Source organism: Prionailurus viverrinus, chromosome B3 (assembly GCF_022837055.1).
Source record: "Prionailurus viverrinus isolate Anna chromosome B3, UM_Priviv_1.0, whole genome shotgun sequence".
NCBI classification, from domain to species: Eukaryota; Metazoa; Chordata; class Mammalia; order Carnivora; family Felidae; genus Prionailurus; species Prionailurus viverrinus.
In genome coordinates this window covers 113350418-113365985 of record NC_062566.1, presented here as the reverse complement: position 1 = coordinate 113365985, position 15568 = coordinate 113350418, and the positions used below count along the sequence as shown (strand labels likewise).

Genomic DNA, 15568 nt, shown 5'->3' with positions numbered 1-15568 from the left:
AAATTCCTTTGTGTGATCCCTTTATAATTATACCCTTCCCCAGTTCTTAATCCTTGTCAACCACTGATCTATCTGTTCTCTGTCACTGTAGTTTTGGAATTTTTTAGAATGTCATGTAAATGGAATCCTACAGGATGTAATCTTTTGAGACTGGCTTCTTCCCCTCAGGAAAATAACTTTGAGGTTTATCTAAGTTGGTGCGTGTATCAACAGTTCACTCCTTTCTATTGATGAATGTGGGTGTGCCACAGTTTGTTTCTTTCTTCACCCACCAAAGGACATTTGGGTTGTGTATGGGCTTTGGAGATCACAAATAAAGTTATTATAAATACTTAATGAGTTTTCGTCTGAGTGCACGTTTTTGTTTCTCTTGTATAAATACCAAGGAGTGGGATTGCTGGGTCATAGGGTAAGCATTTGTTTAGTATTATAAGAAATGTCCAGAGTTTTTACCTTCCCACCAGCAATGTGTGAGCGTTCCAGTTGCTCCATAGCCTCACCAGCCCTTGGTGTTGTCAGGATTTTTTATCTTAATTATTTTATAAGTATGTAGTAGAAACTGAAGCCTTCTGGCTCCCCAAATTTGGAAAGCGAATAACTAGATTTTGATGATGAGAGAACTCTCTAAAATTTTATCTTAATTTATTTGGTTGTTTGTTTAGATACAATACAAGCCTATGTGGTGAAATTATGAAGAAAGGCAACAAACTGATCAGGATAAGAGTAGATAGAGGTTACCTACTGTGGGAAGGGAGGCAGATGTCATCCATTAGGCCCATAAGGGGCCTAAGATACTGGTGATGTGTTACTTAGGAAGCAGGCTGGTAGACACATGTGGCCTATTTTAGTATTATACTTGAAACTATACCCATGTGTTTGATATACTTCATAATTAATTTTTGAAGAAATGTCCAAGCAGACAAAACACACCAAATCCCCAAAGTAATGCAGAAAAAATATTCTAAAACCACTTCTTCCAAGAGTTCAAGTACAGTCAGTTGAAAAACTTAAAAATAAAAGCATTTGGTAGAATTTGAACAGAAGACTTTCTTAAAGCTTATTTAAATCTAAAATCATTTCTTTAATACGCCTGTGCTTATGTACATCTCATAGGCTAAATTGCTGATGGGCTATTCAGGTCAGTAATGAGCTTCTTTCCAGAAGCCTCAACCTATACACGGAAGGGTGGTCATGGCAAAACCATCCTTAACCATTGGCAAAGAGCAGCTTCTTCTGGAAACCATGACCACAACTCGACTTTGTCTAAGAAGCACATTGAATGTATCATCTTTGCTATTCACAAATCTTTAGACACACCCCAGGTCACAATCAGCACTACACAACTCTTCAGTGGCCTTTTCCTACTGCCACCAACACCTTGTAAGGAGAAAGTTTACCTGTAACGACACTGGGAATTTTGGAGAGAAAGCTCTTGACTGTTCTGATGGGCACACCCCCTGTCTTGTCATCTTGCATCTTTGTGATGATGTCTTCAATCTGAAAGAGAATAAGGAAGTGTCATTTTCTCCCATAAAGTAATGATAAATGATACCTTTATTAACAGCCATAATGAACATGTATGAACATGAATGCCAACAATAGACATAAAAAAACAGCCTCCACCTAGGCAGTCAATAAACATAATAGCAGGATCTGCAATAAACCAAGCACTGGGGATGGGATGAGGCCATGAGGTTATATACAAGAACATAAAACGTGGTCTATAAGAACAGACTCTGAGATCAAGAAGGTAAGGAGGGAGAAATATTAGGATTCCTAATGAGATCCACCATGTAATTCAATATGTCTGCAATGATTCCTCCTCTTTCCCAAATTGGGTTTATACATAGCCTGGACAATATGAACCATCTGGTCTTTGGGACCAGTGCAGGAGCCAGCCAGAGTCACACAGGAGAAAAGATAAAGACATGGAAAGTTCTGATTCAGAGAAGTCGGAGGACAGGTTTCAGTGGTTGTTTGTGGTGGTGTGAGGGTGGTCACCTTAAGCCAGGACTAAAGTGGAACAAAAGACAGAATCCTTTCCTTTTGGACCAAATAAGTCACATTGTCAAAAGAAATACCACGGTGGGCTGTGGCTTGAAGTCAGTTAGATTTTATTAATAAAACAAGTTGCTATGTACATATATTGAAAACAGAACAGAGAGAGGAGACGGACTATTAAGGATTTAGGTGCCTAAATTGGGAAACCAATTTGTAGCTAAGAATTTACAAGTCAGATGTAATTTCCTGGGCAGAAAGCTTCAGAACAGGATACAGAACAATCTGTGACAAGGACATAGATCTTATTGTTTGAGGAGGTGGGGGTAGGGAGCGACTGGAATAGGGGAGAAGAGGAGGTTTAGTTTTATTACACATCTTATTTCCCTAAGCAAAAGAATATCTGTGAAACGGATTCTCAGAGTGCTTCTATCAAAGATGCATAAAATTTTAAGTCTAGAGATTTAAAACTATAGCCCATCTAGTCTAACATACTGGCAATTGCAGGTTGAGGTTGACTTTCTCAAAGTCATATGGCAACTTGTTTGATAGACATAAATAACTTGTTAAAAATAAATAATGAGGTTAGGATACAGAATAACTTGATAATAATATATAATAGCTAAAATATATAAAGAATTTATTATGTGCCAGGTGTTATTCTAAGTATCATACAATATTATCCTATTTAATGTTTATGATTACTTAATAATATCTAGATTCCACTGTTATCCTCATTTTTCAGATAAAAAGATCTAGTGAGGTGTATCAACCAGGGTAGACCAGATTAAGTTATTGTAACAAATAACCGTCAAATTCCCAATGGCTTAGTACAGCCATGTTTATTTCTCTCTCATGGCTCAAGTCTATCACAGGTCACCAGGGGGACTCTGCCTATTGTAGTTACTAGGCTGATGGAATGGCTACCATCTTGAATGTTGCTCGTCATTGTGCTAAAGGGACAAGAGAGAATTCTGGAGAATCTGGTATTGGTTATTAAATGCTATAGCCAAGAAGTTACATATGACACCTTTGCTCAGAATTCTTTGACCAGATCTAGTTACACAGCACCACCCACCCACAAAGAAGCCAGGGTTCCAGTCTTCTTGGTGCCAAGAGGGGAGGGGAACTGACCATCTATGAACAGTGTCAGTGACCGCCACAGAAGTTAAGCAACCTTGCCAAGGTCACACAGCTACCCATTTGTGGATCTGAGTTTAAATGTAGCCACAGACCTTAGATCTCAGGCTTCTTACCCCTGGGCTGCTCTGCCACCCAATAAGATTCCCATAAAAGCAGCCGAGCAGGGAGACCATTTTCCTTTGGATATTTCTGGGTTTTCCTGAGAAGTACTGATAATGAGAAAGAATCTTAAGTTCCTGGCCCTTTAGGGAGTGGATGAATATATCATGCTAAAAATAAAGGTAAGTCTCTGAAGACCTATTAAATGACAGGAAAAGAAAAATTTTCATCCACATTCCTGGTAATAGTTTCAGCTAGTGCCCTGCCTTGCTGCCCCTAAACTCAACCCAATGATTCAGAGTAGTCTGAGTATTCCTTACTGATAGCCAAGGAGAGTTATTCCTAGGAAAAATGGTCATGTTTTCAAGGTAATCTATGCTTTTGATCTAGTGTGCTATCTGAAGCCAGAAGTATCAGTTACACTGATGCTTTTAATAAAATGGACTCAAAATCATTGGGAATTGGAGGGAAGCCAATATTTCAATCAGTTAGATACCTGACTTGTCATTAGATGATAACAATTTCCAGTCTCTGCTGATGTGGGCTGGATTTAAAGACTGGCTATGCAGAGGAAGCCTCCACGATTCGTTAGTCATTGCACCACACCACTGAATCTTAAAAGGATGTATTTATTAAAGAAGACTTCTCTTTTCATGTGGGCTCACTATGTGCCAAGAGGTATATTCTTTATCAGAGGTTACAGCTAGGTCAAAAGGATAACCCCCTTAAGTGACCAGAAAGGGAATTACACTGCAGCAATAGTTTACAACACCAGATGGGTGAAAGAATGTTCATTGGTCCCCTGTTCTTGAATCCTCCATAGTATGAATATATACCCAAGTCCTTGCCCTGGCCTCATCATGATGAGCAGGGAGTCTGCCCCTTGACTTTTAGGCTTGGGCCATGTGACTCGCCTGGCAAATGGGAGGATATTGAACATGATGTGAGCAGAGGCTTTCAATGCACCTCCATGGTCATGCTCAGCCTCTTCTCTTGCCCTCCTATATCAGATAGCTGCTGTTCCAAGGAGGGTGAGACACATCTGGAGCAGAAGGGACCCAACACATAGCTAGACAGGTCAAACCTCAGTTGACCTGCACACCCACGAGCTTATTGTTGTATGTCCCTGAGTTTGGGTGGTTTGCTATGCAGAAGAATTATGGCTCTAGCTTACTGATACAACAGGGCTCTAAAATAAATGCACCTATCAAAAATTGCTGAAGCCACACAAATACTTAATAATAAGAATCAATGAGTCCTGGAGGTCGGGTATCCTAAAATCCAATGCTTTTTAAGAATCTAGAAATCCCAATTACACCACCTACCATTTTCTTAAAAATTCTTAGGGCCTTATACTCCTCTGTAGCCCATTCTGTTGTTGTGTCAGGAAAATCTGTGATAGCTGAGGTTGATTCCAGAGCACGGTCCATTGCAACATCAGCTAATAATACTGCTTTTGAATATATATATATATATATATATATATATATATATATATATATATATGTTGCTGTTGTTGTCATAGTTTCTGGTAAAATGCTAAGAGTACAGACCTACCAAAAAATCAAAAGTGGGCTCCAGGAGCTTATATAAATTATAATGGCACACATTTTCAGAAGACCTGAAGAACACCTACATATGATCAACACTGTCCTCGGTATTATTTTGAATAGATTGACTAATATATTTCTCAGTCCTGCAAGTTACTCAGTAAATATGTTGAAATTGAGGCTTAGAGAGGTTAAGTGATTTTCCCAAGGACAGCTAGTAAGTGGCAAAGCCCAAATCTTTGTCCAAGTCTTCCTGACCCTAATGCCCAAGCTCGATCAAATCCAAGATTCATCTTATTTTCAGTGTCTGCTGACAGGGCTCCTGAGTTACAAGGCACTTAATACTGTTTGCATCGAAGGGGAAGTTCAGCCCAGCCCTAAGGGGGTGGAGAAGGAAACAGAGAAATCGATCCAGATAATCAGATTATCAACCATCTCAGGATTTATTTCCGTCCAATGACTGCTGATGCTTTGCTGCTCGGTGTTTTCTCTCTTTGTCCCGGAGTCTTGGCACGATTTATCCTCTACTGGTAGATCACAGCTCCTGGGCTGCGAATGGGGAGATGGGAAGGTATATACTTATATTTCCTTGACTATTCAGTCCCGTCTAACTTTTGACACTTTTTGTTCCTGGAAAAGGACAACATCAATTCGCTGACATCCTTTAACATGAAGCTCTGTGTCATTAGGGAGAATGTTCCCCTGTGGCAATCAATAAGAGGTTGGCTCATATTTGACAGCAAGTGATGCAAAAAACCTACTTGGCAAGCTCAGCCGGTTCTGCATGGATGAGTCACAATGACCAGGACGCCCTTCTGCAAAGGCGCTCAAAACTCAGCACTGGCATGCAGGTAGAACATTCTTCCAAAGAGCAGAGAAAATGGAAACCACTACACCACAGGGTGGGTTTCCTCTGAACTGAGGAATGTTATGGGACAGGAATGTTATAATTCACGGAAATAGCTGTGGGGTGTAAGAGAGGAGTGAGGAGAAGCAAAATCATCTCTTCACAAACGGAGGCCCCAGAAGGACAGTGGGAAGAACACTGGTCTGAGGCCCGTGACAAGTGCTAGCCTTAGCCTCACTGATTTGCTGTGTTGGCCCTGGACAAGTGATTTAACCTCTCTGGACTTCACTGCCCTCATCTACAGTGATAGGCCTGGTTGCTAAACTGAGACTTCTAGTCCCAGAACACAAGAGACTTCTCTGACTTGACCAATGCAAAGCAGTGTCTGCAAGAAAAGGACAGGACAGGCAGTCAGTCCTCTCTGGCTTCCCGTTCTCCACGAGGCCCGTCTGCCAGGCCGCCCCATGCAGAATGCTTCTCTGTGCTGAGGTGCAAAGTAGGGTGCTGAGCGGGACTGGGGAGTTTTGATGTTTTCAGAAATCGTTTTGGACAAACGGCATCAGAAGCCAGATACAGTCATGATCCAAAGAGGCCCCGATGCTGCTCCTTATTGATCAGTTCCATGCCTGCCCTTCTCTGCTTATATAGATGGCGCTCCTGACAGAAATGACCAGAGGACAGTATTACTTTTGTTTGTGTAAATGAACGATCTAGTGAACGAATTTATTTAGCTCCTCCAATGTTTCCTCGGTGGAAAATTAAAAACCTTCGAGAACAGGCAAACTATGTTGCCATTTAAAAAACAAAAACAAAAGACAAACAAACAAACAAAATCCACAACAACTTTAACACAGAAAGTATGCCTCAGGCATGAGGTCTTTTCTACTGAAGCATTTCATCTTGACTTTGCCATCAATTGCCTGTTTCTAGCTTCTAAAGCCTGTCACTTCGACTCCCGCATTTCATTAAAGACGCCTTCTGTTCTGGTGTCCGGGAATGAGTGAAAATGACTCTTTGGACACATCTTATCAGCCCAGAGGCAGGAGTCAGAGCTGGCAAATGATAATCATATTTCTTAATCCAAAATGTGTATCCTTCACTGAGCATGCTCTGTCCCATATGTGTTCCCTAAGATCAGGCTAGGTCTCATTTTTATTTTTAAAAACATAGCACACTGCTATTCTCTACTTAAATGTACTCAGCTTCCCTTACTGGTTTAGTGGATATTTATTGAGCACCTACAAAGTGCCAGGTAGTTTTAGTTTCTACGGTTACAAAAGTGGGTAAAAGACAGTCTGTTCCCTTCCATAAGGGACTAATACGTTTCAGAAAGACTCAGGCCTCGAGACTCAAAGTTAAGGTTGTGACAGCAGAACCAAGTGTGGGCTCCCAACAAGCTTCACACGGAAACACTAAGGAATAGTATTTTCAGAGGTCTTCAAAAGGGGACCTCCCCTCCCTTTTTTGCTATCCTGTTCAAAGGACTGTGATTTCAGTGGCAGGAGGGGAGGCTGGAGATTCCTTGTGTTAGCTACAACAATGATTGAAATACCTGTTAGTCTGTTTTCAGTTCAACTGACTTTTGAATCACTGTATCAGTCTAAAATGCTTTTGCTAGAAAGCAAAAACAAAAACCAAAAAAAGTCCAACCTCTAAACACGGGGGATTATTTTTCCTACATGACAAGCAATGCGTACGTGGCAGGCATGCAGTTCTATGTGAATGTCCATCTTGGCCTTTCCCTTGTGGTTGCCAGAGAGCTGCCCCTGCTCAAGGCATCGCTTCCACGTTGCAGAATAAGAAGAAAGGCGGGAAGAAGGGTGGGGGTGTTGGTACGGCTGTACTTGTTCCTTTTATCCAATAAGCATATACTTTCCCAGAAGATGCCAACAGATCTCTGCTCTAGTCTCACTGGCCAGAGCAGGGTCTCATGGCTACATGTGGTTGCAAAGGGCGCTGGGCAGAGGGTAGTTTATCTAGCCTCTATATCACATGGAGGCGTGGGAAGAGGGGAATGAAAATGTGGCTGACTTTGTCTGGCAGAAAGTTCCTGTATTAAAGAACATTCATTAAGGATGGCTGGGCAGGCCTGGATTTCTCCCTGATCTGTTCTCCAGGCCGCAGCCTGTGATACTCGTGAAGGAAAACTTCATCATTTAACTCCCCTACTTAGAATCTGTCTATGGTTTCTAGTGATTACTCTGTTATAGGCTCTTATAGGATCCTCTGTCTTTTGTCTATATTGGTTATCACTTTAACTTGTACTTGCATTTTCCATTACACTTTCTCATCATTTAACCCTAATAGTAGGTGCTCAGTAAATATATATTGAAAGAATAATTGAATGAATGAATTAATGACATGAGTGCTATAATTCTTTTTTTAGTTGAAGAATAATTGACGTACATTGTCCTACAGTTTTAGGTGTGCAACACAGTAATTCAATATGTATATACATTACAAAATGGTCACCACAGTAGGGTCTAGGTACTATTTGTCACCACACCAAGTTGTTACAATATTATTGACTATATTCCCTATGCTGTACATTACATCCCCTCATCTTATTTATTTTATAACTAGAAGATTGTACCTCTTAATCACCTTTGCCTATTTCCCACCTTTCCCCCCCCCCCTCCCCGCACCTCTCTCCCCTCGGGCAGCCACCAGTTTGTTCTCTATATCTCTAAGTTTGTTTTCATTTGTCTTGCTGGCTCTTTTGGTCTGTTTTACACATATCAGTGAAGTCATATGGTATTTGTCTTTCTCTGTCTTATTTCATTTGGCACAATACCCTCAAGGTCTACCCATGTTGTTGCAGAAGGCAAGATGGCAAGATTTCATTCTGTTTTCATGGCTGAGTAATATTCCATCATATATATATATATATATATATATATATATATATATATATATATATAACACATTCTTCTTGGGGTGCCTGGGTGACTCAGTTGGTTAAGTGTCTGACTCTTGATTCTGGCTCAGGTCTCGATCTCACGTTTTGTGAGATTCAGCCCTGCACTGGGCTCTATGCTGACAGTGCGAAGGCTGCTTCAGATTCTCTCTCTCCCTCTCTCTCTCCCTGCCCCTCCCTTGTTCTCTCTCTCTCTCTCTCTCTCACACACACACACACACACACACACATACACACACTAAATAAATAAATTAATCTTTATCCATTCACTTATCTTTTTTTAGAATTAAAAAAATTTTTTTTAATATTTATTTTTTACTTATATTTGAGAGAGAGAGAGAGAGAGAGAGAGATGGAGCGTGAGCAGGGGAGGGGCAGAGAGAGAGACAGAATCCGAAGCAGGCTCCAGGCTCCGAGTTGCAAGCTGTTAGCACAGAGCCCGAGGCGGGGCTCGAATCCATGAGCACTGAGATCATGACCTGAGCTGAAGTCGAATGCTCAACTGACTGAGCCGCCCAGGAGCCACTATCCGTTCACTTACTGATGGACATTGAAATTCCTTCCGTATCATGAGTGCTATATTCTTAAAGAACTTTATTTTGGATTCCAGCATCAAATGTGATGCTTGATATATTAGCATGTATATTAATAATTATTATTAATATGTATTAATTATAATTATATTATAAAATTATATAATTATTATTAATATGTATCAATATATCATTAATGTTTGTATATTACATATGACATATTAATACATATTATGCATATTATATAATATACCCATATATGATATATGATATATATATGATCAAATATAATATATATTCATATATATTCATTATGTGTATATGTGTATATATGAATATATATAAATACATATATATTAGGGTTTAGGGGTGGTATATCTTCACTTTAAAGTAAACTTGGTATTTACATTTTTAAAGATCATTCTGCTTTGGAAATGGATTAAATGAACAGAAATCTCAAGATTCCGTGAACCTTAGCAACGTGTTCAAGGAATTGCTTCATAGGCACCCAAGGATCAGTTGAGCTTGGAGAAGTTCCCCAATGTACTGTGCCCGACGTTACCCAGGGGCAATGCCAGGGTAGAGGGATAGGCAGTGTTACTTGTTTAGCCTCCTGGAGGCTTACTTTTATGGCTTTAAGCATTACTATATGCAGTGCTTCATAAATTACTTCTATGGAAAGCATTTTCCCCCATTTAATTGAAGAGAAAAACGGAAAAGGATGACATTCTAGGTCAGTGAACAAACGGGTTGATGACATTTTAGGGGAAATGACTTTCCCCTGAGCTTGGCTGGAAGAGCAAAGCTTTAGAAGGCATAGTGTCTCTTGTAAAAGGATCTATTGTTTGCTTGGAAATATGAGTGGAGCAGGTCCTCCGGGTGAGCCATGGAATAAGGAATCTCCAACTGCAGAACACCAGCTACAGTGCAAATGAGGAAAATGGACCCTGATCTATGAAACATTCTAGCAATGTGAGAGGACCTAACATCTCTATTATAATCTTCTCAAATTGCCCTAATTTGTGTGTCATCTGCTTCTTATTTTCCTCCCTTTATAGAGAAACACACTGATACTTAGGGACAGCAAATTGTCCAAGGCCAAATGGGGCTGTTGAATAATGAGATTACTGGTACTGAACTCGGGCAGTCTTGCTTCCGAGCTGGCTCTCTGGATCACCACGCCAGCAGTCAGGGCAGCTCCCAAGCAGACCCCGGTTCACCTACGGCTTTAGCAGAGCAGAAGGTGCAGAGGATGGGACAACATCCTATGCTTAAAAGTTTAGTACATAGTGTGGAAGGCAGAAAAAACTGATCCCCTCAAAAGGTATCTACATCCTGATTGGTGGAACCTGTGAATACGTTACCTTACATGGCAAAAGAGACCCTGGAGATGTGATTAAAGTTAAGGACCTTGAGATGCAGTGGTTATCCTGGGTTATGCAGGTGGGCTCAGTCTAATCACATGAGTTCTTGAAAGATGAGGACCCTTCCCAGCTATCGTCACTTAGAGAGAGACGTAACCATAGAATAAAAGGTCAGAGAGATGAGACTCTGTTGGCTTTAAAGATGAAAGGAGGGACTACAAGCCAAGGAAAGTGAACTTCAGATGTTGGAAAAAGCAAGGAAACAGATTGTCTGCTAGAGCCTTCAAAAGGTATATAGTCCAGCCAAAGCCTTGATTTTAGCCCAGGGACACCCATTCTAGACTTCTGATGACCAGAACTGTATGATCATAAATTTATCTGTGTTAAGCCATTGAGGTAATCTGTTACAGCAACAAGAGAAAACTAATACACACAGTGACCCCCTTGCTCATGAATCAATGTTTGGAAATCAGTATTCTGCATTGTTTCCAAAACATATCAGTATTTTCTCCTCCCGGGGAGGAAGTAGATGGGATTTTCCCACATTCCACTGCTCTCTGTCCCTTTTTTGACAGTCAGACCAGTGGTCAAGCGGCAATTGTGATGGTCTGCTTGGGGGAAGATGTCAGGGTTGAGGACGGCGAAAACATCTGTCCATAACCTGAAGTAATTGCTTCCGTGACATTTTAAACGCTTCAGTTTCTGGTCTACCAGGGACCAATTAGATGGGTGGCTCAGAGGTTACTTCCAAGGGCTTCTTAAATGGGTCACAGTAGCCCATTAATTAATGCCAACACCACGTTCTACACATGGAAAAATAAATACGATTTTTATGTCCCATCTCAGATTTAATCTCATCACGTTCTTCAGCCTGGCCCACCAAAGGGAACTAGCCCACAAGGAACACCACGTGGCCACACAGCCCAAATAAATAGGTAAGCAGGATACAACACTCCAAATTCGAACATGCACCTTTTCATATTATGTTTCTATAGAAAGATTCTAGCTTTAACACGTATATCACCTTCCTCTTGGATGGAGAAAAAGCCTCACAATATCTTTGTTTCCAAAGAGAAACTGGCCCATCCAGTGTCCTGGAACATCACTACAAATTTTTTTCCTCCTGGAGAGGAGCAAGGAACATAAGATCTGTCCTCCCCTCTGACCCCACGGACATCCCGGACTCTGCAATCACTCATTCTTTCTGGCTCACTTCCTTCCTGACTCTACCTCAACACCTTCCCCTACTCCAAACTGAACAACTGAACTGGCAACTGGAGTGAATTTAAGGGCTTGGAATGATTTATGTAAATTTTCTCCTCCTCGGGGTGCCTGGGTGGCGCAGTCCGTTAAGCGTCCGACTTCAGCCAGGTCACGATCTCGCGGTCCGTGAGTTCGAGCCCCACGTCGGGCTCTGGGCTGATGGCTCAGAGCCTGGAGCCTGTTTCCGATTCTGTGTCTCCCTCTCTCTCTGCCCCTCACCCGTTCATGCTCTGTCTCTCTCTGTCCCACAAATAAATAAACGTTGAAAAAAAAAATTAAAAAAAAAATTTTCTCCTCCTCAAAAGCCTGCTGTGGCTCCCTACTGCTACAAAATAAATGCCAGGTTTCCTACTATGGAATTCAAGGCCCTCTATGATTTGGCGTCAAACTACCTTGCCAGCATCAGCTCCCAGAATGCTTTGTGTTTCAGGACACGCCCATCTTCCTTCGAACAACACCCTCTTGTGCTCCATCCCGGCTCATGACCTGCTTCACCTAGCCACTGCAGACCCATCTGGATCCTAGTCAAAGGTGTTCAGGCCCCGCCCCAAAGCCCCTCCTCCAGGGAATGGCCCTTGATGTTTCCAGTACGTGCACACATATATAAGTTGCCTATAATTTTTACTTCCTTCTTCCATTCCAAGGGTGTGAAGCAAGAGCCAGGACGTGTCTGCTTTGCTCAGGACCACCTGCAGCCTGTGCTCAGAAGATCCCGAGGTGGCAACTTCTTGGTTGTAAACGCGTCCTTGTAGTTGGCAATGTCACCACCCTTGGCTCTCCAGGGCCCATCCTGCCCAGCTCTCCTCGGCTCAGTGATGGTGATTCTGTGTAGTGTGGTTTCATCTGCACCTTCCAGCCTGTCCCGAGAGGTGCACCCCTCACTGTTTTCTTGGATCACAGCCTCACCGCACTTGACTGTGCCATTTGCTCTTCCTGCGCCGTTCCCTTTGGTTGGTTATGCCATTCTTCATGTCTGACGCCCCTAACTGTTCCCGTGAGCACAAAAGTCACCCCTGATGGAGGAGACTGAGACGAATCACAGTGTGGGGGGAGGGGGGCCCAAAGAAGGAAAATCAGGTTAAACAGTCCTAAAGGGGAAATAAGAGGTGAATCATCACTTAACTCAAGTATATTTGAATGTTCACTAGGTGCTAGGTGCTGGGAAACCAGACAGGCAGGTCTTCCCTTTGTGCTCACCTTTTAGGGGGAGGCCCTTCGAGGATGTTCAATGAGCCTAAGGAAGAGGGGCACAGTCCCCAAGGGGGCCTTCCAGGAGACGGTACAGTAACACCACTGACTTCAGGTGATTCCTGCCTCTAATCCCGAGGAAGCTCCTGAGCCTGTAGCATCCTGGGGTCCTACTGGACCCCGGGGGGCAGGGCCCTGGACAACCCTGAATTGTGTTGCCAGAGGGACAGCAGCAAGGATTCCATTTTGGGTTTCACGTCTCATGCCTCTCCTGCTCGTAACCAATGCTGCTTCTGAACATGCCAGCCCTGCGTCTGATGTTTTCTGGAACACATTATCTAAGGGATGCTGGAGTCCCCTTCCAGGGCTGTAACTGATTGCCCAGAGGTTGTGGTCCCACCTGCAGAGTTTGGCTCTTTCCCCTCACTACCCTCCTGTGCCATAAAACACCCTGAGCCCCTTTCCACTTCTTATGTGAAGGAAGAACGTGCCCTCCCCCGCCCCCCGACCTGGTCTTTCTGAACTGGCTAGTCTCTCACTTTCATTCCAGCCACCAAGGGATTAAACAGAATAGACCAAGGAACGATGGGTCATTTTTCTCATCTTCTTAGGCTTGATAATATTTCCCCAAATTTCTTTAAATCCATGAATTACTTTGTTTTAAAGACCAGCAATTTATTTCTAAAATTTAAATGAGTATGTAGGCAAAGCTCTTAGAGCACAGTGCCCGGCACAGAGATAGTTGTTCCTGATAAATGCTCATCTCTCCTCCTTCAGAATAGATCGTAATTTCTTCTTACATCTGACGCAAGGGAGTAACCACAGAAGATTCTACTGCTCCCTTCAGAGGGCCAGGGTTGGGCCCTTCTTTTGTGTCATTGCCTCAGAGGACAGCACCTGCTACCAGAGAGCCACGATTTCCAAAAGGTGTCCCTAAAGTCACTTCCCACTGGATGGGACCCACTTTGCATAGGTTTCCAACTACAGGGAAAATGATTATTTCATTGCCCAACTCCGCATTACCCCACAGCTTTTCAAAGCAGCCTGGTTTTTGTTTTTTTGTTTTTTTTGTTTGGCCTTAAATCCCAAGCCCCACCGCCAGGCAGGATAAAGCAGCAGAACTGTCCAGTCCAGAGACAGCGCCTTGCCAAAGGGAGGCCTAGGACCTGCCTAAAGGAAAGACAAGCTTTGCAAGCCCAGGAAAAGGTGTTCCCTTTAATTTCCAAGTCCTTTGCCTACCGCTCCTGAGATCACAGATTAAAAGAACAACTTATTTTTCATCCCCAAGATAATGAGAGGGAAGACAGTATCTATTTCCCTGATTTAATTCTGATTTTACTCTAAGGAGCCTGAGCAACTCTGGGAAGCATTCGATGGATTGCCAGCTGCACACTGCAAACGGGGATAAATACCAAGATCTGAAAATACACCCGGCAACGGCACCCGTTCTCCCTTGGGAGAATGGCAGGGTCATTTGCCATGACTTCTGTTAATCACCCAGATTAAGTGGCTGGCGTCCTCACTTTGTTTTTAGTCTCCCAGTAGCTCTCCTGCCTCAGGAGGACAAGCGGCAGGTGGGGCACGGGAGCCACAGGGGTGAGGGTGTGTGGGGGGGGTGCCCAGCCCCACCTATGGGCGGGGGGGGGGGGAAGGGGGGGGAGTTGGACAGGTGGGTGGAGCGAACGTGGCCAGGCTGGGCTCCAGTCAGGAGGCCAGGTCGCCTAAGGTTTCGTGTTATGTGAATGTTGCTGCCTGCCCCACAGGGTCCTCGGGAGGCACGGCGGAGAAAAAGATCTTAACGCAGAACAGCCGGTACCCATTCTCCATCGAAAAGAAACTTCTTCCCCTATTTGTGGGTTGCGGAGCTGCGCGGAGCCAGGAGGTGGAGAGGAGGGACACGTATCAAGAAACTACTGGGTTTGAAACACCGACTGCCCACAACAATATGGAAGGGAGTGGATTTTGCCCCCCACTTGAGGAGCAGGGCTTTCGCAGGGCCTAAACCACCTGGGGAGGGGTGTCGACCCCACCTGGTGGGGGAGGGGCCGGTTTCAGAGCCCACTCACAGCAGAAAAGACCTGAGTCTCAGATGTGACTTCCATGGGTGGCTTTACTGCTTGACAGGAGCTCCCTGTCGCGCTGGGAACATTCTTAGCACGCCTCATTGCGACTCCCCTTGTGATGGCTGAACTGTGTCTGCCCCCAATTCTTAGAGTCCCCCAGTGCCTCAGCACGGGGCCTCGTTTGGAGATAGGGTCTTTCTAGAGCGAATCATGTTAAAATGAGGTCCTTAAGCTGGGTCCTAATCCAATCCGCTTTATAAAAAGGGGATATTTGTCCCCAGAGATGTGTAAAGAGGGAAGATGGGAAGACACAGGGAGAGGACAGCATCCACAAGCAAAGGAGAGAAGCCTGGGACAGATCCATCCATCACAGCCCCTGGCTGTCACCAACTTGACCCCGAATTGGAGACTCCAGAAGTTTGAGTCAAAATATTGATGTTGTTTAGGCCACCCAGCCTGCAATACTTTCTTACAGCAGCCCTAGCGAACTGGTACATTCCTCCTGACTCTGCAGACCACAGACTTTAATTTTTTCCAGTTATTTCTGTTCAGCATGTGATGAAAATAATTTCCTCTCCCTTCTCTTCCCCTCCCAGGCTCCCG

At 43.5% G+C, this 15568-nt stretch overlaps 1 protein-coding gene across 13 annotated transcripts in view; it reads right to left on the bottom strand.

The window, feature by feature from the left end:
* RGS6 (regulator of G protein signaling 6) overlaps positions 1-15568 on the bottom strand; it is a 629079-nt gene that overhangs the window by 211107 nt on the left and 402404 nt on the right. For all 13 annotated transcript variants that reach the window (XM_047862117.1, XM_047862126.1, XM_047862124.1 and 10 more), the window contains one exon: positions 1398-1497. In XM_047862117.1, the coding sequence (XP_047718073.1) occupies positions 1398-1497 (100 nt within the window). The remainder of the gene's footprint in view (positions 1-1397; positions 1498-15568) is intronic.